Source organism: Octopus sinensis, linkage group LG24, assembly GCF_006345805.1.
Source record: "Octopus sinensis linkage group LG24, ASM634580v1, whole genome shotgun sequence".
NCBI lineage: Eukaryota > Metazoa > Mollusca > Cephalopoda > Octopoda > Octopodidae > Octopus > Octopus sinensis.
This window is the reverse complement of record NC_043020.1, coordinates 29,710,641-29,737,453: the sequence shown is the minus strand read 5'-3', so window position 1 is coordinate 29,737,453 and position 26,813 is coordinate 29,710,641. Positions and strand designations below refer to the sequence as shown.

The 26,813-nt window shown below is 39.3% G+C and overlaps 1 protein-coding gene across 8 annotated transcripts in view; it reads right to left on the bottom strand.

Moving 5' to 3' along the window:
- The window catches only part of LOC115224129 (dihydropyrimidinase), a 260,763-nt gene that overhangs the window by 81,638 nt on the left and 152,312 nt on the right, over positions 1–26,813 (bottom strand). Inside the window, exon 1 of one of the 8 annotated variants that reach the window (XM_029794940.2) lies at positions 19,812–19,962. The exons of 6 other annotated variants lie outside the window; for them this stretch is intronic. In XM_029794940.2, coding sequence (XP_029650800.1) covers positions 19,812–19,856 — 45 coding nt within the window. In that variant the 5' untranslated portion in view covers positions 19,857–19,962. Of the gene's footprint in view, positions 1–19,811; positions 19,963–26,813 lie in introns of those variants that run through there. One more of the 8 variants, XM_029794939.2, reaches the window with a different exon arrangement.

Genomic DNA, 26,813 nt, shown 5'->3' with positions numbered 1-26,813 from the left:
GGACTACAGTAGAAGACATTTTCCCAAGGTGCCATGCAATGGAAATGAACCTGGAACCATGTGGTTGGGTAGCAAACTACTTCCCACACTGTAATGTCTATAAAATGTAAGTCTGGACAATAATTGGGGAGGAGGAAGAGGAGGGGGTGATGAAATTCTAGCTTTCAGGAAATATTGATTTATTTCAATGAGGCACAAAGCCAATATTTTCTAAGGAAGGGATACAGCAGAATAATTTGAACTCAGGCTATTGATTTCTCTTGATTACCATTTATGAGGAATAGAAATAATGTATTATTAAGTCTGTAGCCATTATTGGTGCTTATTTCAGTGACCTCGGGAGTATGAGAGGCAAAGGCATCTCAGAAACAATTTGCAGACAAAACAATAAAACACCGGAATATGAATTGAAGTAAATCATTCAAACAAAAGTGGGGAAGAAGGAAAAAAAACCCAAACAAGTAGAAATGGTGGAGAATCATCAGCTTTCATCAAATAAATTCTTCTAGATGTATTGAGTACTTTTATTTCCATTCTTACACTCCAGTGTGTGTGTGTGTGTGTAGAATATACTTAAGCTCATATTTAGAATAATTTAGTTAAGAACCTGTGACGTCTTCACCGAAGATGGAACTTTGGAATCTTTTAGCGTTTACTTGTTTCAATCATTTGATTGTGGCCGTGAAGAGTTTGGTTGAAGAAATCAAGCCCAGTACTTAAGTTTTTAAAGTCTGGCATATATTCTGGTGATCTCTTTTGCCAAACTGTTAAATTACAGGGATGTAAACAAACCCTCACTGGCTGTCAAATGGTATGTGTGTGAGGAACAAACATGAACACATATACGATAGGCTTTTAGTTTGCATTTACCAAATTCACTCACAAGTTATTGGTTGACTTGGGGCTCCAGTAAAAGACACTTCCCATGGCACAGAACACAAAACCAAATGGCAAAGTGAGCTCCTTAACCATAGTGCCATGTTTGTGCCCAGAGGTGGGAAAAACAAGCAAATAAAAACATTGAAACAAAATAACTACAGAATCCACATTCACCCACCACCAAAGAAAACAAAAAAAAAAGTTCTACAAGATTATGTTTGGAATATCTGAGAAGAATGAACGATTGTGAAGAATGAGGAGTGAATTTGCAAAATCGTTTTTAACCTTTCTATAGATTTAAGAGAGCTGAGAATCGTGTTAGGCATTCACAATGTTGGAGCAATCAGAAAGAAATCTGGCAAAGGCAAATAATTATATACACAGAGCAATGAAACAAAGGTTAAGTTAAACAGCAAATTACAAAACAAGTCGTTAAAATAGAATGTAATCATAGCAGGCACTCACAGACTAGAAAGAAAGAATGGTAACAGGAAAGTAGACCAAACATCTCAGTTTAAAAGTAGAACTGTTAACATTATGGCACCGATGGTAACAGCGCCACCACCACCATGACCACCACCGCTGCCAATTAACAACAGAACATCAAATGATTAAACTAATGAGGCAGTAAACCAACAAAGAAGCCTTCAAGTTGCTCGATTCAATAAAGCAGCCAAATTCTTCTCTCAAAGAACATCTTTGGAAATAAGTTACTCAGACACGCCATCATCTTAACCATAGTTAAGTTAGTGTCCCCAAGAAGTATATCTTTTACTTGTTTTAGTCATTAGACTGCTGCCATGCTGGGGCATCGCTTTGAAGAATTTTAGTTGAACAAACCAACCTCAGTGCTTCTTTGTTGTGTCTGTAAAGCCTGGTACTTATTCTATCAGTTTCTTTAGCTGAACTGCTAAGTTACACATTGTGAATCCACCAACACCCGTTGTCAAGTGGTGGTGGGAGACAAACACACACGACAGGCTTCTTTCAGTTTCTGTCAACCAGATCCACTCACAAGGCTTTGTGAGGCTATAGTAAAAGGCACTGTCTCAGTTGCCATGCAGTGGGACTGAACTTGGAACCATGTGGTTGGAAAGCAAACTTTTTACCTCACAGCCACACCTATTGAGAGAGGGAGAGAGAGAGAAACAGCAAAAGAGAGAGAGAGAAAGAGGGAGAAAAGGGACAGAGAGAAAGAGCATTTAAGAAATAGGAAATAAGGTTGTCGTGCAAGGAACATTAAAGATTTGCTGAAAAATATTTCATTATCATCCTTTTAATGTCCACTTTTCCATGGGTCAGAGTTTTTATGGACGTCCTACAGGGTTACCAACCCTCACTTGTTTCCAAGCAGATTAAGTAAATAAAAAAAAAAATGGTCATTAAATAATATTTTAATTATTTTGGCAAAGATGGGAGACAATCCAATACATGTTTCAGTCTTGTGACTTCATCAGCAAAGCTTAGGCGTCACCATATTTGCCTTAGCAGTAACTGTACAAATTGTTTTGAGAATTGCAAGTTAGAATTCAAGGAAAAGCAGGCTGAGCACTTAAAATAAATATATCAGAAAACCAAAACCCACTTAGAAAGGCAACCAAATCCATGACACAGGCTTGAAGTCGATGATGAATGACAATGAGTCAAGTTCCTCTTTAGCTCAGATTACTAAATCAGGATTCTGGTTCTGCAAGTACAGACTTAACTGTAATCCTCCAGGGGGTCGATGAAACATGTAATCCTAATACATTGGATCTTGTGTGTTGAACTGGCAGCTAAATATTGACTATTTACAGAGCTGCTTCTATATCATGGGTAGACTTAATAAGAGATGATCACGAGCTAATAACACCAACACCATGCAATAATCCTGTTAATAATAATAATAATAATAAAATTTAAAATTGCTAGAAATTCTCGTTCAGATTATTTTTCAAAAGAAGCTGTTGGGATAGAATTATAGCATGAAATACTATTTTTGGTTATGTGGAACTTATCTTGGGCTAAATCAAAGTAGGGATGAGTAACTATACAGTTATTTTTTAAGTCATCAGAAATAGTAGTCGAATGCCCCTCAAATTACATATTGACACAGGTGTGGCTGTATGGTTAATTACTAAATCGTGTGGTTTAGGATTCAATCTCACTGCACAGCCTCTTGGGCACCTGCCGCCTTCTACCATTACTCCTGTCCAATCAAAGCCTGTCATGTGTCTGTGTATATATATACATATATATATATATATATATATATATAGAGAGAGAGAGAGAGAGAGAGATGAGGGTAAGTTGATATTTTCGATGGTTTACATATTTTTTACTCCAGTTTCTTCCTGTATTATATTACGGTCGTTTCATCATGTTAAACTGCTAATCCTTACACATTTTTTCCTCTCATCCCTTTTTGTTGAAGAATGTAGGCTCGAAACGTCAAAGACTTTTCCATTCTTCCCGAGCATCAACCTAATACACCTGCTTGTTGTTCCCTCACCAGTCTTCGTCTTTTGTTTAAAGTAAATTTGAACTCGCTCTCTGTCATATATACGTGTGTGTGTGTGTGTGTGTGTGTGAATGTGAACAGATGTGAGTGTGCTTACAACCATGCTTCTCCAAAAAGTCACTGAGTTCCAAGTGATGATGATGTTGCCATTTCGTCTGTCAACAAATTGTTTGCTGGTTTCGCATCTTCAAAAATCTTTGAAATAAGAGATCCCTTACTTTAAAAGCACAAGGGTTAGTGACAGGAAAGGCATTTGGCTGTAAGTCAATGCTTCAATAATACATTTACGTGGTCGGGGAGCCAACAAGTTAATTACACAGTGATGGCCACGCTCATTTGAAACCTACATCTTACAGCTTCTTATCTTAGATGTTGGCTGCTACCAACCAACGTCTTATTTGTTATGCATGAACAATGTAATACATATTCAAATAGGAGAACAATTCAGACCAGATGAGAAACAACTAAATAGGCAGAACCTGGACAAAGACTGTATGAACAGGAAAACTATTAAATTGCTTTTAATTAGAAACGTTAGCAAAATCTTGTTGGGAGGTAAATGATATTCAGCTTAAAGTAATACAGGAAAAAGCTGGAATAAAAATAAGGAAACCATAACAAAAAAAAAAATCAACTAATGCTTATATAATAAATAAATATATGAACAGGGAATGTGATCCAGCTTAATTTAACAAATAGCTTCAACATGTTTACAGGGTTTTTAGAAGCTTATGACAAGGATACCGTCTTAATTTTGTCTCAAGTGAATTTGTCATCCAGAGATCACTGATTTTTACTTTTTATTGCCCCAGCTTTATTTTTATTTTTTTTTAACAACTTGGTGCAGGTATGGCTGTGTGGTTAAGAAGCTCATTTAGGAACCATGTGGATTTGGGTTCAGTCCTACTGCTGAGCAATTTGGACAAGCATCTTCTACTATAGCCCCAGGCTGATCAAAGCATTGTGAGTGAATATGATAGATGGAAATGAGCAGTAACCTTGTACAAGTGATGCCATTTGTTTCCAGTCTTCTGTGAAAAATCTATCAAGCTATGGGGAAAATATCCCGTTGCTTGGAGACAGGTGAGGGTTAGCAACAGGAAGAACATCCGGCTGTAGGAAATTTTCCTCAACAAATTCCATCTGCTCCAGCATGGAAAAGTGGACATTAAAATGATGATGATGATGATGATGGAGCTGTGGTCTTGCCTCCAGTAGATTACCAAGAGATTATCTTATGTTTTGGACTGTTAATCTTACATCAAAAATAGATGGAGAAGAAAGTATTTAGATTTTCTTAGTTCCCTCTATCATAATATAAACTAATGTACGAGGGTAAGAAAACATTTATGTTGTCACATGATCTGCTGATGCAACAGCCCCCCCCCTATCTACCTCCCTCTGTCTGTCTCAGCCTCCTTCTCCTCCTCCTCCTCCACAACATCTTTAATATGGGAGCCACATGTTTTACTTGTAAGCTTCTAACATAACTTATTCCCACTGACCAAATGCTGGGACTCTCTTTTATCTCTTTACTTGTCACAGTCATTTGACTGTGGCCGTGCTGGAGCACTGCCTTTAGTCGAGCAAATCGACCCCCAGGACTTATTCTTTGTAAGCCTAGTACTTATTCTATCAGTCTCTTTTGCCAAACCGCTAAGTTACAGGGACATAAACACACCAGCATCAGTTGTCAAGCAATGGTGGGGGACAAACAGACACACACATATATACAACAGGCTTCTTTCAATCTCCATCTACCAAATCCACTCACAAGAAAATATGAAACACTTGCCCAAGGTGCCACGCAGTGGAACTGAACCTGGAACCATATGGTTGATAAGCAAGCTATTTACCACACAGCCACTCCTGCACCTGTATATAAAAACTTTAGGTGTGTGTGTGTGTATTTATTGAGGACAGCTAAAGAATTAGAAACCCACATGTGGGAATCTACTACCATGGAGAAAAAATTTGTTTACCATAAGAGATAATTTTTTCTCCATGGTAACCACAGTGAATTTGGCTTTTATTTTAATAAACCTAAAGTTCATTTATTCTTAATCATTGCTTGGCACTGATGTTACCTCTCTCCCTCTATATATATATATATATATATATATATATATATATATATATATTCTATTGGTCTTTTTGTTGAACAGTTATGCACAGGGATGTAAACAAACAAACACTGGTTGACATGTGGTTGCAGTGGTGATGGGTGATTCCAGGAATCATACATCTGTCCAATTAATGCAACAAACCACAAGACATCGTGACAGCCATTTAAGAATTAAAAATAAAATAAAAAGCTAAGATATTTTCTCACTCTAAAATAAGGTTTAAAAACAAAAAGCAAAAGACAAAACAAAAAAAACATCAAAACAATGTGCTGTTTAATAAAGCCACTGAACATGACCTCACCAATTTATCAGCTGCTCGTAACCCAATACCAAAACGACATGCACTTTGTCTAACACAGAAACGGTTTCTGTGCCACAGCAGACATTTATATATTCGTGTTGCACACATCTACACTTGCAGCCCATTTAGCCACCTACACTTTCAAATTTCCAACCGTTTTCTTGTTCTACTGTTCCAGTTCTCATGATGCTAACAATAAGGCTAATAATAATAAGAACGATTCCAAACTAGCAGAGTCTCTAACCTGTGAGGCAATTTCAGGGTAGTTTTGCAACTGAAGAATTGCTTCCATGACTCTTTCATCACAATGTACATTACACAATAATTTTCTCAGAACTAATAAAAACTACCCCCAACCCCCACCCCCCCAAAACGTTCTTTGTCTTCTTCCCTCCATATGTGTTGTACTCTTGAGGAATGAAGATATTTTTTTTTAGCAACAAGTCTTCATTATTGGCAGCTCTCCAGTTCTAATTAAATTCTTTGCTGGCAAAATAGGCAGAGTAATTAGAACATCAGATGGTATGCCTTGCATATTTGTTCCGGTTGTCTGTGTTTTGAGTTCGAAACCCGCCAATGCCAAGTTTGCGTTCAATCTTTTTGGGGAGGTGATGTTGCTAAAGTACAATTCAAGTACATGAGTCAATTTGTATATCATCATCATTTTAATGCTAGCATGAGGCAGCAAGTTTCTGCAGCAAGATGCTCTTCCAGTCACTAACTCTCATTTGTTTTCAAGTAAGGTAACATTTCCCTATAACTGAGCATGTTTACAACAATTATACAATGCCAAGACAAGGGGACAATAACACACACACACACACACACACACACACACACCACACAAATGCATGCACATGTATACATGTAGCGGGCTTTTTTCTTTTTCCATCTACCAAGTCATCACAAGGCTTTAGTCAGCCCAGGGTTATAGTAGAAGACACTTTCCCAAGGTGTCATGTACCGGGATTGAACCAGGAACCATGAGGCCGGAATGCAAGCTTCTTACTAAGCCTCGATATATTCGTAATTCTATTATTTCGTGTCTGAATCACGATAGGGTCAAGTTAACCTTTTGGGAGGTCAAGTTCAGGTAATAATTGTCAGTTGAACAATGACATTAAGTTATTTTAAGATATTGAAAGTAGCTCAAAACGTGACTGTCTTTCGGCAACTTTGACTTGAAATCTAATAAATGTCAAACATATCAATGTGCACACCTTTTCTAAATCACAAAACCAAGGCTGTCTTAACGCTTTTGTCACAACATTTCCGTTGACAACACACTGCTTTTATATCAATTCATTTTGAAGAAAAATAAAGAATTTAGTAAAAGAACTTTGTCATTATTAATCTGGTGTTTGGCACATAAATTAACACGAAATTTTAAAGAGAGGTTTTAAATTAGATCACTTTGAAATAAGAAGTTTGTATCACAGAACCAGGGCAGACTGGTATGAAAATGAAAAGGGTTAAAGGTTTAGGCGAAGGCAATACCAACATTTGGAGATCTATAGAAAAAAAAAAAAAATTATAGGAATGGTAAATGAACAAAACGAATGTTTCATTCATCTCAAAGATTTCAAGACAGGAAATTACTGTTGATTGAGATAAGATTTTGATGGATTTTTGCATCAGTTCAATTCTGTAGGAACAGCATGAGCAAATGAAGGAGCAGCTACATAGCCACTCACTCTGCTAGAAATAGCTGCTGATATCTCTCTCAAATCACAGTACCATGTTAAAAACAGTACATTGGATTATATAGCTATAAATGATTCTAAAAAGACAGGAGGGTCATGGCTCAAATGCTCAGGGCTAAACAACATCATCATTATCATCATGCTGACATAGGCTGGATGTTCTGATGAGGTCCAATGACCCAATATCAGCTTTGGGATCATTTCTATGGCTGGAGGCCCTTCCTAATGCCAAACAACACAAGGTATAATTTTAGGGTTTCCATTATAAACTTATGGAAAACTATACGTGTGTGTGTGTATGCTATGAGGTTAAGAACTTCACTTCTCAACCTTGTGGTTCTGGGTTCAGTTCCACTGCATGTCACCTTTGACAAGTGTCTTCTGTTACAGCTCTGTGAGTGGGTTTGGTAGATGGAAACTGAAAGAAGCCCATCAAATGTGTGTGTGTCTCCTTCTCTTGACATTGTCTGACAGTTCATACAAGCAATGTCATTCATTTCCAATCATCCATGGAAAATCGGTCGGATCATGGGGAAATATTACCTGGTTTGGAAACAGGTGAGGGTTGGTGACAGGTAGGGCATCCAGCTGTAGAGAATCTGACTCAACGATTTCCATCTAAATAACGTAAGCAGGGGAAAGTGGATGAGTGGATGCTAAAACAAACACACACACACGTCATTATTGTTAGATGAAGGTTTTTGAATTGTTATTGAATTCCAGGCTGCAGATTCTTCAAACCCTAGAAATTCTTTCTGTAGAATACTTTTTTCATTGTTTGTCAACACAACTACTTGCCAATTCATACACACACCTTATATATATATATATAGATGTGTGTATGTATTACTCAAGTGTTTTTACAAGTTCCAGACATTGGTGCTTATGATATTTCACTTGGAACCTCTGTAGGTCAACAAACATCTGCAAGAGAAGATGTGAATTGGTGGTGGTGGTGGGGGTAGAGGGTAGAGTGAGCGAGAGAGAGTGAGAGAGAGAGAGATGGTGGTGGTGGTGGTGGGGAGAGGGGGAATGAAATTCTGTGGAATAAGGATTAACTCTGAGTGCTGAGTGCAGAATCTGGGAAGCAAGACAAAAAGTAGGGTGAGAGAATGAAGATGTAAGTGTATATTAGGTGTATATCTTGGTGGTGAAAGTATGCAGCAAGTTGGTTTGGTGGGGAAGAATCTATTGTGATAGAGAGAGGGGGGGAGCAGGATGGTGTATTTTAAGTTAGTGGTTGTAGAGAGTTGTTGTTGGGCTGTAGTGAATCTTCGTTAATCAGTCAGAAACGGCCTTCTTAAGTAGGCGGTCTATAGAATTGTTAGCATGTGTGGCAGCCACTGTTGTCCCAGATATGTGAGCAGTGCACGAGTAGGTGTATGTGTACACATACACACACACACGTGTGAGAGTGTGTGTATTTTGGGTCTTAAGATGCTAAAAATAGAAAATATAAGATTAGGTTTAATGAAAACAGTTTTCAAATTTTGGTACAAGGCCAGCAGTTTTTTTGTTTTGTTTTGCTTTGAGGGGAGGGGGAAGTTGATTACATCGACCTCAGTACTTTGACCGGTACTTATTTTATTGACCCTTGAGAGAATGAATGACAAAGTCAACCATGGTAGAATTTGAACTCAGAACCTAAAGACAAATGGAATGCCACTGAGTATTTTACTCCGCAATGTTAACGAGTCTAACCAACTCATCACCCGGGCTTCATAAAAATAATAACAATAATAAAAGCTTGAACATTTCCGAATCTAAAATATGGCAGGAGAAAAAGTCCAATGTTCATTTGAACACTGTCTCAATGCAGTTGCTCTGCCTGTTAGACATAGCAGCCAAACCTCTCTTCAACCACACTGTGTTGTCTTAAATAAAGAGTGATACATTGGACAATGCAGTCTTTGATTACAAGAAGTCAGAGTGGCAAAAGCCTCCTGGATTAGGACTGACCTTGGGCTAAACAACAGCAATTTGTTTAAATGTAAATTAACACAAATTATATACATATATGTATCATTGCTGTTTGATGTCTATTCCCATGCTGACAAGTGTTGGATGGTTTGATAAGAGCCGGCAACGAGTGAGAGGACAATGCTAAGCTCCAATATCTGCTTTGGCATGGTTTCTATAACCGGATGCGTTTCTGAAATGCCAACCACTTCAAAGAGTATATTTGGCACTTTTTACGTGGCACCAGGACTAAGCAGAAAAGATAAAACAAAAGTAGGCATAAGGAATGTAATTGCATGAAAAGTTGTATATACAAATAAATGATGCAATCAAGTCACATCTTTACAGCCGTTTCAGAGAACTGATGATTGGTGTCATAACCAGGTATATTATGCAATGTGGTCCAATAGTATTGTACCTGGTGACTATACCATGCTTACTTTAGCATTCTGCAACACATTACATACGTGTGTGTGTGTGTGTATATATATACTCACATTACACACACACGTAAAGTGTTATAGAATGTTAAAGTAAGCATAGTATAACACATTACGTGTGTGTGTGTGTGTATATATATATATATTCATTATATACACACACACACATATATGCACACACACACACACACATATATATATACACACACATGTATATACACACACACAAAGTTTCATTTGTCTAGTGTTAATTTTTTAAATTTTATTAATCAGGAGTTGGAGAGAGGGACTTTACGGCTGGATGCTTTTCCCGTTGCCAAACCATAACTGTTTCTAAAGTTAGGGATTTTTTTCTTTTATTCCTGTGATCCCCAAAAGCACTGAATGAAGCTAAGCTGTCAAATTGTCTGTTGATTCCACTGCCAACAGACGGCAGTTCCAGGTCAGACATCATTTTTACTTGTTATACAGAATGCACATCAGTTCTGAGAATTGGAAACTTAATGTCTAACCAACACACACATGCCAGCCTCTACAGCAGTGACTGTGTGTGTGCAAAGGTTCTGATGACAGGGCTGTGCTGCAAGTGCTTAAGGCCCTTTGCAGCCCTGCTGGGCTGCAAATGTGCTGAAGAAAAGAAAGAGTTTTTAATTTTTACAAGCTTGTAGGTGCACACAAGGTGACATGAAGCAACCTTTAAGATGTTACAATCCATGAAGAAAATAGCCATGGTTTAAGTGACCTTATGGATTGCTCTAGTCTTAATGCTTAAAAATTATTTTGATTGTGTGTGTGATGGACAATGACCATGTTAGAGCATTCCTTTGATGGAAGCAGCCAATCATATTGATCTCAGCACTCAATTCAGTTTGATGCTTATCTTGATAAACGTGTGTCTGTCAAATTACTAAGCTTCTCTTTGTGTGGTTATGGATTCAGGAATGTGTATGTAGGCTTGTTTGTGGCTCTCGACCATGGTCCGTATAAGATTTTTGTGGGGTCCATGCTACAGAACAGTAAATTGGGTCCACAGTAGTATTTTAAGGGTAAACGAAAAAAAAGTTGCTTTAGGTGTATGTATTGCACAAAACGACCAGGTTTCTTTCTCTCTTCCATTTTACATAATTCAACCTGCACAAGTTTATGTGTGAAAAGCAAAATAGGAATTTTGAAAGAGGCTTCTATAAGACTGGTTTTTAAACCTCGAATGGCTACGGGGGTCCACTGAATAACATAGTAATCGAAAGGGGTCCATAAATAAAAGATCGTTGAGAACTCCTGATATAACAGAACCAGTTTGTATCTGAAAGTATTTGTCATTGTGTACATGTGTGTGTACACATTTATAATAGTGTGTATCCGTGTAACTGCATGTGGGTTTTTATGTCTCTTTCTGCACATGTGTCAGTATGTGTATATGTGTATCTATGCATATGATTAGATTTAGAAAGGAAGAGCAGATAACATTCCTTGTCAATAAATTGTACAGACTAACAATGATTGCAATAAGCAAAGTCGAGAGTTAAGTGTGTTACCAATTTCACTATCAGATTTTTCTTTGTACAATATCCTGTATGAATAATGTCTGCTAAAAATGCATTGTTATTTCTTCCTTTTGAAGTCTGCTTCCCATGTTGGCATTGGTTGGGCAGGTCACCAAGGTCTAAGAGATCTCCTGGGTGCTGCTGCTTCCACAGACTTGCACATGTTATTTGGTTTGGTTTCCATGACCGGATGCCCTCCCTATTATCAACCACTTTACAAAATGTACCAGGTGCAGGGATAAGAGAACCTCAGGACCCTAAAAGAATCCCTTACTTGAAACACGGGTGTGGATTAGTGATAGGAACAGTATCTGACCAGAAAAATACCGCCACAAATAAATCTTTGTCCAAGACAAGCCAACATGGAAGATCAGATGTAAAAGAAACTGTGAGGTTATATACTATGTATTTAAAGGACACAATACATGTGTTTAAGTGCTACAAATAGTTTCATATGTTGAGAAATACCCCAAACATATTCATCAGGCACAAACCACACATCACAACTAAAAAAATTTGAATAAGAGAAGAAACTATTAGTAGCACTTAAGGACAGGTATTGAGTCCTTTAAATAAATAATATTTACCTCTCAGCAGATGGAGTACTTTTTTGTTGAATTTTCTATCACATACAGTAAAAATACACACACATTTCCATGTACATGCATGCATGTGTGTGTGTGTGTATGCATGCACTTGTGAAGGCACATGGCTTAGTGGTTCGGGTATTTGGCTCATGATTGTAATGAGGTCAGGAGTTCAATACCCAGTGACACATTGTGTCCTTGGGTAAGACACTTTATTTTTCACATTGCTCCAGCTCACTCAACTGGCAAAACTGAGTTGTACCAGCAATTCAAAAGAGCCAGCCTTGTCGCATTCTGTGTCATCCCGAATCTCCCCAAGAACCACATTAAGGGCTGCGCATGTCTGTGAAGTACTCAGCCACTTGCATGTTATTTTTCACAAGCAGGTTGTTCGGTTGTTCGGATTAAATGGAACCCTCGTCATCACAGCTGATGGAGTGACAATAATAAGCTCCTTATGACTTAAATGTTTCATGGGTATGTCAGCAGCATCCATGTTATCGTCAGATATCAGAAGGAGAGCAAGATAAAAGACCAATTCAAGACGGCTTCCAAGAGGTTAGGCTTCTATTGGTCAGTTCAGGTCATGTGGTGTCAATGCTGTAGAAGTGACACCAGATACTGTATTCCCAGGCCCATTGTTGGACAAGGTGTTGGTATAATGCTGTTGCCACTCTGGTGGCAGGTTGTACAAATAAATGTATAATGTACCCAGCAACATCAGTTCCTTGAATTGGGTACCCCACATGGCAGGGTGGTGTGTTGGTGTGGGTCAGTAGCTCAGTTGTCGTTAAGTGGGGTATTAACACATTAGTGGTAGCAGTTGTTACGTGGGGTTAACCGTATCTGATGGTGTTGGGTTACAAACTGAGGCATGTCATCATCAGCATCATTTGTACATCGTTTTTCCCATACTAGCAGAGGTTACACCGTAAACAGACACTCCATAACCACAAACTCTGCAACAGAAAAGTGGGTGAATCTGTGTTGTCAAAAGTTCTGCTGTCATTGTCGTCAACAGATGGCAGGTTTCTAATTATAACAACAGACATTTCCACCTGCTATACAAAATACTTATCAAACCTGGGAATTGAAACTCACTGAAAACCTCTGTCACATACCCAAATACACACACACACACACACACACTCTCAGAGGAATCAATATGCATTTATATAGATGTACATGCATATATATATATATATATGTTTGTTTTGCAAAATAGTGGTTTTGTCTCAAATAATATTTTATATATATATATATATACATCTGCACACTCATATAAACACACCTACACATGAACACATATATAGGCACACACACACGCACGAACATGGCCATCTAAATATACACAGCATTGATCAAATGTCTTCTCTCCCTGTTTAGTTGGCACAGGTGAAACTGCAGCAGATTCCTGCTTTTGAATGCCTTTCCAGCCACCAACACCTGTTTACAAGTGAGGTGATATTAACCCTCAATAGAGACAAATATTTTTGGCAGAAGATTGTAAACAAATGATAGCATTTGTAAGAAAGGCAATCGTTTCAAAGTAGAGCAAAAAATGTTGCAACAAGGGCAACACAGACCCCTATATATATACTCTTTCTCTTTTACCTGTTTCAGTCATTTGACTGTGGCCATGCTGAAGCACCGCCTTTAATCGAGCAACTCAACCCCGGGACTTATTCTTTGTAAGCTCAGTACTTATTTTATCAGTCTCTTTTGCCGAACTGCTAAGTGACGGGCACATAAACACACCAGCATCAGTTGTCAAGCAATGCTAGGGGGACAAACACACACACACACAAACATACATGCACACACATATATATATATATATACACGACAGGTTTCTTTCAGTTTCCGTCTACCAAATCCACTCACAAGGGTTTTGTTGGCCTGAGGCTATAGTAGAAGACACTTCTCCAAGATTCTATGCAGTGAAACTGAACCCAGAATCATGTGGTTCGTAAGCAAGCTACTTACCACACAGCCACTCCTGCACCTATATATATATATATATATATATATATAGGTGCAGGAGTGGCTGTGTGTGTGTGTGTGTTCAGACAGACATGGCAGGCTTCTTACAGTTACCATCAACCAATTATACTCAAGAAATTGGTCAGCCAACAACTATAAAAAAAACCTGACAGTGGTTGAGCATTGGGGGGGGGGTGCCTAAACCAAGTCATATGCAGCAAACTTCTTGAACACAAGACTGTATGTGTGTGTGTGTGTGTGTGTGTGTGTGTCTCTTTGCGGCTGAAACCCTAATATCACTTGACAACCGATGTTGGTGTGTTTACGTCACTCGTAACCTAGCAGTTCGTCAAATAGGACCGATAGAATAAGTACTAAGCTTATAAGTCTTGGGATCGATTTCTTCGACTAAAACCCTTCACGGCGGTGCTCCAGCATGGCTGTTGTCAAATGACAAACCTGTAAAAGAATAACACACACACATACCCAAGAAGGCATATGAAAATGACATCCAGTCTGTATGGTGACTGCTTTTCTCTCAGTGAATGAATTATTCGATAGAAACAGCAGTGATACGTAGCAGCAATGAATATATTATGTTAAAATGCCGGTATATGATGACGGCAGTGCAGTGTGGTGTGTGAATCATACGGACTGCAAAAATGGATAAAAATTGGTGCAATGCAAAACACGAGAGATGCTGACAGCTTATTCATTGAATATATAAGTGGACGTAGAATAAATGCTTTCCCAATGAATGGATGATTATATATATTGTATGTACATATATAGCTAGCGAAGACGACAAAAATGAGGAATGCGACCGGGAATATTATTAATGATGGAGAAGGCTGATGGATAAAGCGATAAGACAAAGGATGGGTGGAAGGAAGTGAGCTGAGATATGGTAAATGGAAATAAATGAAGAGATAGGAAGCGCGTATAAGATGTGTGTGTATATATATATATATATATATATATATATATATATTCGTACGATAGATTCGAAATTGAAATGTAAAGGGTGATAAAATAAAACGAAATACGGATGCAAAACCGCAGAAGACCCGATGGTGGAGAAGAGAATTAAATGATGCTAAAATGTCATGGAGAGAGAGAGAAAGAGATAAGTCCAAGAGGTGGGGCGGAGAAAACGTACATCAGTCATTGATTGAGGCGAGAACGGGTGACTTTATGGAAAACAGCCGGGGAGTTGCACTTTTAATGAAGACAAAGGAAAGAATATGAAGATGATGCAGACATTTATTGGTCTTTTAAAACGAATCGAGGTAACGTGAAATAAGGTGCGAGCGACAGTAAAGAATTTCGTGTTCGTTTTTTTAAAATAACCACAAAAGCTATTTTTTTAGAGTGTCTTTTACAGTGTTAGAATATCTTTTTATTCGGCATATTCATGTTGAATGGCTACTTACATCATACAATATCACAAATTATGCAAATAAATGTTTGACCATTTGATACCAAAATCATTAACAGAAATTTATTTAGCGAAGGTTATATGTAATATAAGTGTATGTGTATATATATATATACACACACACCCTCACACATACATACACACACAATTTTTGGCGAACAAGCATCGTTTTATTAGGTCCATTCATAAGACTGTGGTCACGCAAGGGCACCGTCTTTAAGGGGTTTTTAGTCGATCATATCATACCCTACCCTAGTACTTCGCAGTACACCGATTTTATCGACCCCGGCAGAGAGGAAACGCAAGGGTAAAAATGCAATTCCAAATATATTGGAAACAGACATCAAAATCTGTAATGTATTCCAGTCAATGAAATAATGCTGTATTATAATTAGTATCTGCATATTATTACATTTCAATTATGTCTATTAAATTGACGTTTACAAATGAGATTTTGAGATTTTAGAAGCAGAGCAGTTAACTCCGTTTAGGATTTAACGACAAATGTAAGATAATTCTGGTGCAATTGTATTATAATTAAGTTCGATGTTAATAACTTGTAAAATGACCAAAGTGAAAATATCCATCTGACTTCACCGATTTCAAGAAACCGCAAGAGGCAGTGGCCATCTCTGTAGAAACGTCAGAATTAAAATATAAGGATATGAATTTCGGCATGTGATATCAATGATGCTTCCAAGATCAGCTGATTGAAAGCAAATATATATAAATACTAAAAATGTGAAAGCAGAGGTTTATTAAATGTAATTCGTTATCGTTTACGGCCACAACACGTTGAGGAAACCGGGTTGCTGTGAGCAAAACCTTTAAAAAGGACGGTACTTTAGCATGACCATAGCTTCTGGCTGAAACTGATAATGATATTAAGTAAAACCCATGTTGAAACGAAGCGACAGAGAACAATCACCACACACACACTTTCTCAATGGTTTTCGTGTTGGACGAAAATAGGGTCATGTATTATTATTATAAGGCGGGAAGGGAGGTGTTACTTCTGAAAGCTCTAAGCTCAAGTGGTAGCCATAGACACACCGTGATACGGCCAACTGCTATGATGTTGTATATGTCACTATGGTTACCTTGCTCAAATAACCAATAAGGAGGATCACAGGGCAATTAGCTGAGCCACGTAGGTTACCATGGAAATGGCTGAGGAAATCTAGCAGTCGTGGTGGAAACCAGAATCGAGATCCATGAGGATAATTAAACGACATTTTAGATTTTGAAATGTACAAAAGTAGTTAACAGGAAACTAAAGATAAATGATAGAATTTTCCTGGATGTAAATGTTATATTAAATACATAAAAATGAGTCCCTCAAACACGAAAAGAACTATTCACACACACTAGAATTTAATATTGATTTCTCCCATTGACACAAAGCTATATATATATATATATATAAAAAAAAGAATATTGAGAACAGAGGTTGGGGACGTGGGTCGTTTTAATCGACCCCTGTATACGTGGATCGTACGTATTTCATCGACCTCAGCAGTATTTGAAGTCAGAAGAAAACGAAGCCAAAACTAGGGTATGAAGGAAAAAACTAGTGGTGGTGTATCTACGTAGGCAATACAGTAGGTAAATGTGGTTAAGTTCGTATTAAGCCGTGGGGAAAAGTGAATCATTCTATGAATGTGTGTGAAAGAGAGAGAGAGAGAAGGGGGGTGCATATTTCTCTCTCTCTCCGACGAAAGTTTAAACTAGAAACGCCAAGATTCTCATCTTTCTGTTGCAGAACCTAAATTTACCAACTTTCACTAAATACCGAAAGGCCTGTACCGCATTAGCTAAACGCCTAGAACGTCCTCTCATCCAATTTCGACAGTCTAATTTCATCATATTAACCGCTCATAATTACCAAACAGGTTCTTTGAAAGTTATAAGCTTCATGTGGCCCGATTCCGTATAGGATGACTGAAGCCGCAGCCAAAGATACACATAATTAAAATATGAAATTACGGTGAAATTATAACAGATACTTTTCACAGAAAATGCTATTAACTTTTCATGCAGCAAATTATTGAGTGTGACGGTATATTTCGCCATGGCTGGTTAGATATTAGCACGAGAATAATGAATTCTGTATGCGGTGATGTTAACGACGTGACAGCCAGTGCTGGATCTGACCTATTTGTCTATTATAGTAGTGATAGTGATATTGAAGTGGAAGTTGGTGGTCGTCGATGAGAGAAGCAAACCGAGGATCGGTTTGTGATCGACGACAGCAAAGCCACCGTTCGTCTTGCAACACATCAGAATTCCTACTGTGTGCGTGTGTGTGTGTCTCTCTCTCTCACACACAGCGGCGAGAGGAATGGTTGTCAGCCTGTTTGCACACTCGAGCAGTAGTTATTATCTACTGATATAACATTATCTGCACACACTCACATCGAAGCCAGGATTATCCGAGCAGATTATCTCGCCTAAGGCAAGGGCCAAAGAAAGCTAACTGGTGTCGATCATGAAATCTGGAAGCGCGAACCGAGGCTTATAAGCTGCTGAGAATAAGAAGCAGGTTGATGATGCTAGCAGTGATGTCTTGGAACTAAGAATGGTGACTGAGATTACATCACACATAGTGCTGCTTTATAGTAGTAGAAGTAGAGTAAGCAGCATTCTGTACAGTGAATGTGTGTGTGTGTGGTACAGTTCATTGATCATATATAATTACCATAATGAGTAATCAGCCATAAATTTATATTTCATTTTTATTTGTAGGTGAAATTATTATTCTTAAAGTAAAGCCGGATTAATATTTTATAGGCCCCTAGATAACGAAGTACTACAAGGCCCACTTCAGTAATATTTTCAGTAACTTCTCGATATCTCTGGAGGCCCTCCAGTTAGCAGAGAGACACCTGGGCAGCAACCCCTAAAACCGATGCTTTTATCTAGCACTGCCCCTAAGTACGATCCCACGAACGTCCCTGTACAGTAAGGAAGGTGTCCCTCGGGCAGTGTATTAAGTCCAATGTGCTTCGATAATTTTTGTAATTTTCCAATTGTACCGCATTTGCTTTATTCACAACGACAGAAAAAACGAACGATCTCAGAAAACAAATGGCCACCGAGGAAAACCGAATCGTGCCGGTCTCGAAATGGCCAAGAGGCCGGCAGGAATCGCCGGTCAAATACTCCGATCGTGACACCGGCAAATATGCATTTACAGAGAGGGGCTGTTTAACAGTAGCAGCTGTCTATGCAGTTTAGCTTGTCTGACCTTTTTCATCCGGCTTGGTCCCTTTCACCTCTATTTAATAACTACGAGAATAGGAGGAGGGAATATTTAATGACCAAGTACTGCAAATATATATTATTAATGTGTGTGTGTATGATAAACGGTAGAGAAAACAGTTCGAGGATGCGAACACACAAATCTTTAACAGTTAAGATCTCCACCTCCGGCCATGCATCGTGCATGACATTCTTAATAATGGAAAGAAGAGACAACATTTCATACAAGATGATAAAATACACTTTATTAGCTAATGAAATTGCTAATGTATAATACAGTGGGAAATGGAGGGGCATCGCAAGTGAAGCAGCGGAGAAGAAGATATACGAAGGGGGGATGTCAGCGAGTCTACAATGCAACCACTGTAAAACGGTGGCATCGTGACTTTTACAACCACCACCACCGACACAGGGTGGGCGGCCACATCTAGACTGAGCCGTTCAGATTGTCTCCGAAAATATTCCCATGTACTAATAAGTAGATTGAAAGAGAGATCGGTCACGACGTGGACCAGGATATAGCGAAATAAATGCGCGGAAATTCACTTCACACACATGAAATAGACATATAGACAGATCTCTCTTTCTCTCTCTCTATAAATATATTTATAGAAAACAGGCGATCACCTGCGGAAATTCGAAGTCCCTGTCAATAAATTGTACATATATAACAATATCATGTGGTCGGTGTGCATGTGTGGTTGCCGCAAAAGGTCAATTAAGAAGGAACTATTATTAAATCGGGAGGTTTAAAATATACTGGACACTTAATTATAATTTGACCCCTTACCGTATTACTAATCAAAGGCAAATAACTAACGCACTACCCCGCCCCACACATATATATACATATATATATATATATATATATATATATATATATACACGCACACATATATATAGAAAGGGCACACACGCACATTGCCAGATACGTCGGATAGTTTAGTTATGAAACGGTGACAGAGAGAGGGAGGGTTTTTTTTTTGGATGTGTGAGGAAATAAATTCGGAGATGGACCTTTGGGGGGAAAAAAAAGGTCCCCCCAAAACGGTAGACAGTGTCCCTTATGAACAGTGTAGTGTCCACTTACCTGTAAGTGGATGGGGACTTTCTTGACAGGCGTCCTGCTGGTCATTTTTGACGGAGTGTCGTCTCTATGTATTCCAAATGGCTTTAACAATCAGACAGACAGACAGACTGCTGCTGCTGCTGTTTCTTGTACTTCTACTGCTGCTACTAGAGAGGGGGGGAGACGAAGGAAAGAGAGACAGAGAGAGAGAGAAACGGAAAAGGGGGAAAAAGAGAGAAAGAGCAAGAGAAGGGGAGGAGAACTGCTAGATAGCGATAGGCGCACAAAGGAGACGGAGAAGAAGAGGGAAGGCAAGAGGAGGAGGAGGAGGGAAAGAACGAGGCAAGAAGCTTGTGAAGGAGTGGAGGGTGGAGGGACATTAAATAGGCGAGGAAATAGAAGCAGGGTGTATGTGGCAGTTTTGAAGGGGAGGTGATAGTGAGCACGAGGGGGGGGGTTATTGTAGTGATGACGACGATGATGATGGTAGTGGTGGTGGTAAACTATGCGGTGTAGGCCTCGGTGCGTGCGTCAGTGTATAGGAGTAGAAAAAAGAAATAAGAGCTATGCCCGAGTGTGTCAGCAGGCACTGGGGCTTATATATATATCTGCTATATAAGCGGTAGCAGTTATAATAAGAATGAAAATGGTGCACACGTTTTATTCGGCGTGTAGTACTACTGTAAGGTATGTGGGAAAAAGAGAGAGATTTAATACTGGATGCAAGCAGAACTATCTCTCTCTCTCCTAACATGAATCTGTCTTCGCTTTTCCTCGGTTGAAAATTAATGCTATTCACACACTCTGAGGATTATAGCATATCTATCTTGAACAGACATGCCTTCGATTTTCATAAGCGTAACACCGAAGTCGAAAACCAACCACTTCTCTGGTTAATCGAAAGGGGTTAACCTTCGCTGTCATTCGAATAGTTTGTTTTCAGGTTTCTCTCTTTCTCTTATTCTGTATACATACGACTGATAAGTGTGAACGCACGAAACACTCGGACCTTGAGCCACCGTTGCTTCAGATAAATATTAATATATATTATTTCTTTATTGTCCACATGGGGCTAAACACAAAGGGGCAAACAAGGACAGACAAACGGATTAAGTCGATTACATCGACCCCAGTGCGTAACTGGTACTTATTTAATCGACCCCGAAAGGATGAAAGGCAAAGTCGACACTCATATTTTGAGCTCTATTTTTCCTGTTTGCATCACCATTATCTATCTATCTATCTATCCATCTATCTATGTCTATCTAACGATCTATCTATCTATCATGTGTAGCTCGATTTGATTTCTAAGTGTATGCGTATTTTTTTAAAGTGCACATCAAAAAAAGAAGCCCCAAAACCCTCCATTAAGCTCTCACAAATCGCTTTGCACAAAAATATTTTCGCTATAATTTCAAGTATTTATTCCTCAATATCTTAGGTGCGCGCGCGAGCGAAGTGAATTCCACCCCCTCCCCCCGATTATTGCATTACAACAGCTGTTGATACTACAAGCACCGCCGCCACCCCTACCACCCTCAATGCGAGGAACCAACGAAGGGCGGAGGTGGAGGGAGAGGTCTTACGCGGTCACTCTTTGTCCGAGGTGACATTTTTATTTACACCTTCAAGATGCTTTATGGAAATATTAAATCTACTCTGACAGGACGAGAGGAGGCTCCGTTGATCTCGGCAGTACTCTCCCCCCCCCTCTAATTTTTTTACTCAAAGCATAAAGAGGAGTAACCAAACAACCACAAGGCATTTTTGTGAACCTTAAACTATAAGAACATGTTGGACAATCCTTTCTCCTATAGGCACAAAGCCTGAAAATTGGGGAAGGAGGATAATCGATTACATCATGTTGGCTAATGTGATCTGGAAATAGACAGGATGGTCACGGCTGAAACGTCTTTCATCTGTTCGATCAGGACAACAACCACTATCAATGCTACTGTCATTGTTGCCGCTAACGCATCGCCACCACCACCACCACCACTAATAGTAGTAGTATTAGTAGTAGTTGTAGTAGTAGTAGCAAAAGTAGTAGTAGTATACCACCACCACCGTCGCTGTTACGATGACTACCACTGCGCTTAATTATCCACATCGTCGAAAAGACGACGCTGGCTGCACTGTCGATTAGTCTCTTCTACCGATGTGTTTTATTCCATTGTTAGGGATCTCAACGATTCCTTTACAGACCAATGAGTCAGCCACGAAAAACATTTGTGATCAATAAAGCTTGATAAAAAAGATTATTATTGATGTTCCTATTCACCTGTCACTTCGTCACTGACAAACGTCATCGGCGTTGAACAGCTCAATTGAGAAAACCTTAAAGACTTTTTGGGTCATCAGCGTTCAGCAGATTAGTTAAGACAGCATTGAAAAACGTTTTGAGAGAGAGCCTTACGGACGTTTTGGTTCACCAATAACTTCATCATAAGTCACCAGTAATCAACAGATCGGCTGTGAGACTTACAGCCGTTTCTGTCACCGGCATTCAACAGATCAGTCGAGACAGCCTTACAGACATTTTGAGCCGCCAATAATTTCATGGATTATGTCAGCAGTAACTAAATGATCAGTTGAGACAGCCTTGTAGGCAGTTTATGCCACCAATAAGTGATCAGCGATCAACAACCTTATCGGCAATTTGGGGATTTCAGAGACTCTTTCAACGACAATCGATTCATAAGTGATCAGTTAACGCAATGCTTCTCAAACGTCTTAAACTATCGATCCATTTCTTTTACTAACACTCTTTCAATGTCGCCTTGTGACGATTCAACAAAATTAAATATGCCACAAAAAATTACTGCCGACAGGTTGATGGCTTTTACAACACTCCTTGCACCCAAGTCATTTCATCGATTTAATGTAGAATGTCAATACAACATTTTGATTAAAACATTGTTTCAAATTTTGGCATAATGCCTGCAGTTCCGGGAGTGGGGGCAGAGGAATTTGAACTCAGAAAGTCAAGATAGACGAAATACCACTAAGCATTTTGATCATAATATTACCAGATATATTCGCACAGAATAAAGGTTGGAAATGTCTTTGAAATCTAGGTAAAAGATGCATCCGTTACTTCTAACATCTCTTCGTTGCGGTACCCCTGTAAAATATTCCAGCGTCACCCCGTCCCCAGCCAGGAGGCAGCGCTTCTCCGCTTTGAGAAACGCTGGAATAATATAACCTCACTGGCGAGTAAAGTTACCAATGACTTCTTCGGTGACCGATAGATGAACTGGGGTCAGTTGGGGTGCGTGCATTGACCAGTGGATCAAACTGGACTGGAGTGATTACAGTGTAGAGTGGTCAGAAGGGCAGAGGAATTTAGTGATTTCACTCGCAAGAAAGGACCGCAAGATGGCTACTTCAAGACGAGCCAACGCCAGCCGACAGGAAATCTAAGAGCAAACCTACAGCGAATTGGCTGGATAACATCCATCGTTTCAGTTGGTTGTAGTTGGGAATCCAGCAGGAAAATGATAGGACCTTATGGAGGAGGTACCTGAGAATTCTACCCCAACGGCTCTCCCAGCAAAAATGAATGGATGGAACTGTACTGAATAATTCCATTTGACAGTCGAGTGGTTTGACCCCGTCTTACTTGCAATGTCTTCTTGTCTTCCTAATCAGGCGGCGAGCTGGCAGAAGACCAAAGGAGTTTTTATCTTGTGATACACGATCCCTATTGATCGGCCTTTTTTTTTTTCCTCCACGATCCCTTTTGATCGAAATGCTTCACCCCACCACTTTTTTCCTCTCAAAAAGAAAAGCTCTACTTTGTATTTTGTCCCCTCTGTGTTCAGCCTTGTGTGACCAATAAAGAAACGTATCTTAGTGAAACTTAACGCATGGTTAATGAATGAGGTGGGAGAGGATTAAACAGACGATTCTGTCCGGAATATGGCGAAAATGAATCCCTTTTAGTCACACATCACTAATAATAGTGATTTCAAATTTTGGCACAGGGTAACAGTTTCAAGGGTAAGGGTTAGTCGGTTAGATCGACCCCACTGCTGAACGGGTACTTATTTTATCGACCCTAAAAGGATAAAAAGCAAAGATGCCCTCGGCGACATTTGAACTCAGAACGTAAAGAGCCGGAAGAAATGACGCTAAACGTTTTGTCCGACGCACTAATAATTCTGCCAGCTCAGCACCTTAATAATGTTTTCCTTCCTTCTAAATTTGGCACAAGGTCAGAAGTTTTTAGGGGAGGAAGCAAATGGATTACATCAGCCCTAATAATTTTATCGACCTCGAAAGGACAAAAGGCAAAGCCGACCTCGGCGGTATCTGAAGTTAGAACGTAGTAAAGCCGGACAAAATGCCGCTAAGCGTTTTGTCCGGCGTGTTAACGGTTTTTGTCAGGTCGCCGCCTTAATTATGGATCGTGCGTGTGTTTATTTATTTAGCCGCATGTTTAAGAGATCTTCGTAGGTTCTGCTGATTCGTTCCATTGTTGTGTCTTCTTCTGACTGATACGTGCAGCGTTGCAATGTCTAATCGCCCACGTTTATCATAACGGCTGCTATTTGTGAAACATATTTGTATTATTTCTATGTATTATTTGTTTATTCCTGAAGACATGTCATGAATTTGTGTGTGTGTGTGTGTGTGGTGTGTGTGTGTGTGTGTGTGTGTGTGTGTGTGAGAGAGAGAGAGAGAGAGGAGAGAGAGAGAGAGAGAGAGAGAGAGAGAGAGAGAGAGAGAAGAGAGGTTGGAGGAAAAGAGAGAGAGAAAGGCAAGGAGGGAGAGAGAGAGAGAGGCAAGGATGGAGGGAGAGAGAGAGGCAAGGAGGGAGGGAGAGAGAGAGAGAGAGAAGAAGTTGGAGAGAGCAAGCTGTGCACCCAATTAGCTTTTATTTAAGCCACCATGTCGTATTTGCAATAGTTGCCGGCCGGCGAAGACAAGCAGAATGAGTAATATATTGATTTTTCACCTTTTCCTCTCCCCCACCACTTCTTCCTTCTGCTTTTTTTTTTTTTAGTTTTGCCACTGCATATATACATACATACATAATATGCTCACATATGTGTGCATGCGGCCGTGTGAACTTTCCGTCAATAATGGTTTTTAATGCAGACATTACACATCATGAAGTGTATAAAAGGATTTGTAAAGAGTCAGTCAAAACAGGTGGAGACCCTTCTCTCTCTCTCCCCCTAATAACCAAGGGCGATTTTGAAGTGACGCATCTATGGTGGAAAATATCAAAGTACCTTCACTTTTACAATTCCATAGATGATGCATGTAGCTTATTCATATATTATTTGATTACTTTGGTGGTTTTAAGGCCTAAGCTGGGTTTTTCTTCTTCTTTTCTCTCTTATCTCTCTTATCTTTTAAATAGTATTTTCAGAGACTTTGTCCACAAACGGTTTCAGATCTGAATGCAGGCGAAATTTTGTCCGCGGGCAACGGATTCTCCCCCATATCGATCCAAAGAACCGTCCTTTCTCTCTCTCACACACACACACACCTTAACGCAAACACACTCGCACACACAATTGAGCCTTTTTTTATCAGCCCCTCCTCACAAAAAAAAAAAAAAATACCCTCAAAAAACTGCCGTATTTTCAACAGTAAAAAGGTGGGGTGAATACGAAGTTGTGACATTCATACATTTCTTTCGACATGACACAAATACTTAAGGGGAAACGACATGGGCCCCAACCAAAAAGCGAAACCGCATTGCAAATTCGGTTCGTACGAGCTTTATTTTTCCCTTTCCGCTTCTCACTTGCTCCTCAGCATTCGTCTATAATTTATTTAATTTCCATTTGAATTCTTCCATTTCGATATCACCAGCACACGTCTAATATATCGTTATATTGGGAATTAATTCATCCAGGAATCCGATTCTCATTAACATATAATTAAACAGAATTATTTAAGGAATTGAGTTAAAAAAGAAAACGAAATGGAAATGCAAACGAAAGAAGGAACCCACGGTTATTATTTCGAGATTTATAACATTGAAGAATGTAGATTCGTTTAGTTTAATTGCAAACAAGGTAGATTAGTTTAATTACAATCATTACTTCGCTTAATTAAAGGTTAAATTTCATAAAATGGTCAATGTAATTTATTCCTCAAAGCAGCAGCGGAATTAAGCGGTAGTAAAAAGCAGCGGTAGTTAAATGTAGTGGCGGTGGTGGTAGTAATAGTACGTGTAGTAATATTATTAGTTGTAGCAGTAGTAGTACTTTTCAGACTACCGGTGGTGCTGGTGGTAATAGCAGTGAGGAACGAAAGAAGTAGTGATAGTCGTGGCCAAAATTCGGTGAAGAAATACTCATAATACCACCACTACTAGACGTACTAATAGTAAAAAAAAAAAAGAAAGAAAAAATTAATTACTACTACTACTACTACTATTTATAATTAAGATATCGAGACGTGAATTCACAGCAGTTGATCGATTAAAAAAAAAGAGAGAAACGGTATCAAGTCTTCCTGAGTATTATTTGTCTCTCAACGACCCACCCTGAACACGCGCCTGCACACACGCAAAGTAGGTGTGGCTTAGAGAGAGAGAGAGAAGCGGTTGTAGTAGTGTCAGTAGTAGAAACAGTGCTGACGGGGCCCCATAAAACGAATAGTGTAGAAGCAGGTTCATAGCGATTTTTATACTGTGAAAAGGAAGTTCGTCATTTACATAATTTATTCATGTATTACACACGCACATAGTACGCGCGCGCTCACGTAAAGACAGAGAGAAGAGACACACATCTGCCTCGGTTTGGACGGATCTGGGGTTTATTCAATGAAAAAGAAAAGCAGACGAGAGAGAGAGAATGAGAGAAGCAGACGAGAGAGAGAGAATGAGAGAAGCAGACGAGAGAGAGAGAATGAGAGAAGCAGACGAGAGAGAGAGAATGAGAGAAGCAGACGACAGAGAGAGAGAGAGAGAGAGAGAGAAAGAGAAGCAGAGAGAGAGAAAGGGCGATTCGAAGTGAGTCAGTCAGCCGTACCTATACCATCACCACCACGACCACCACC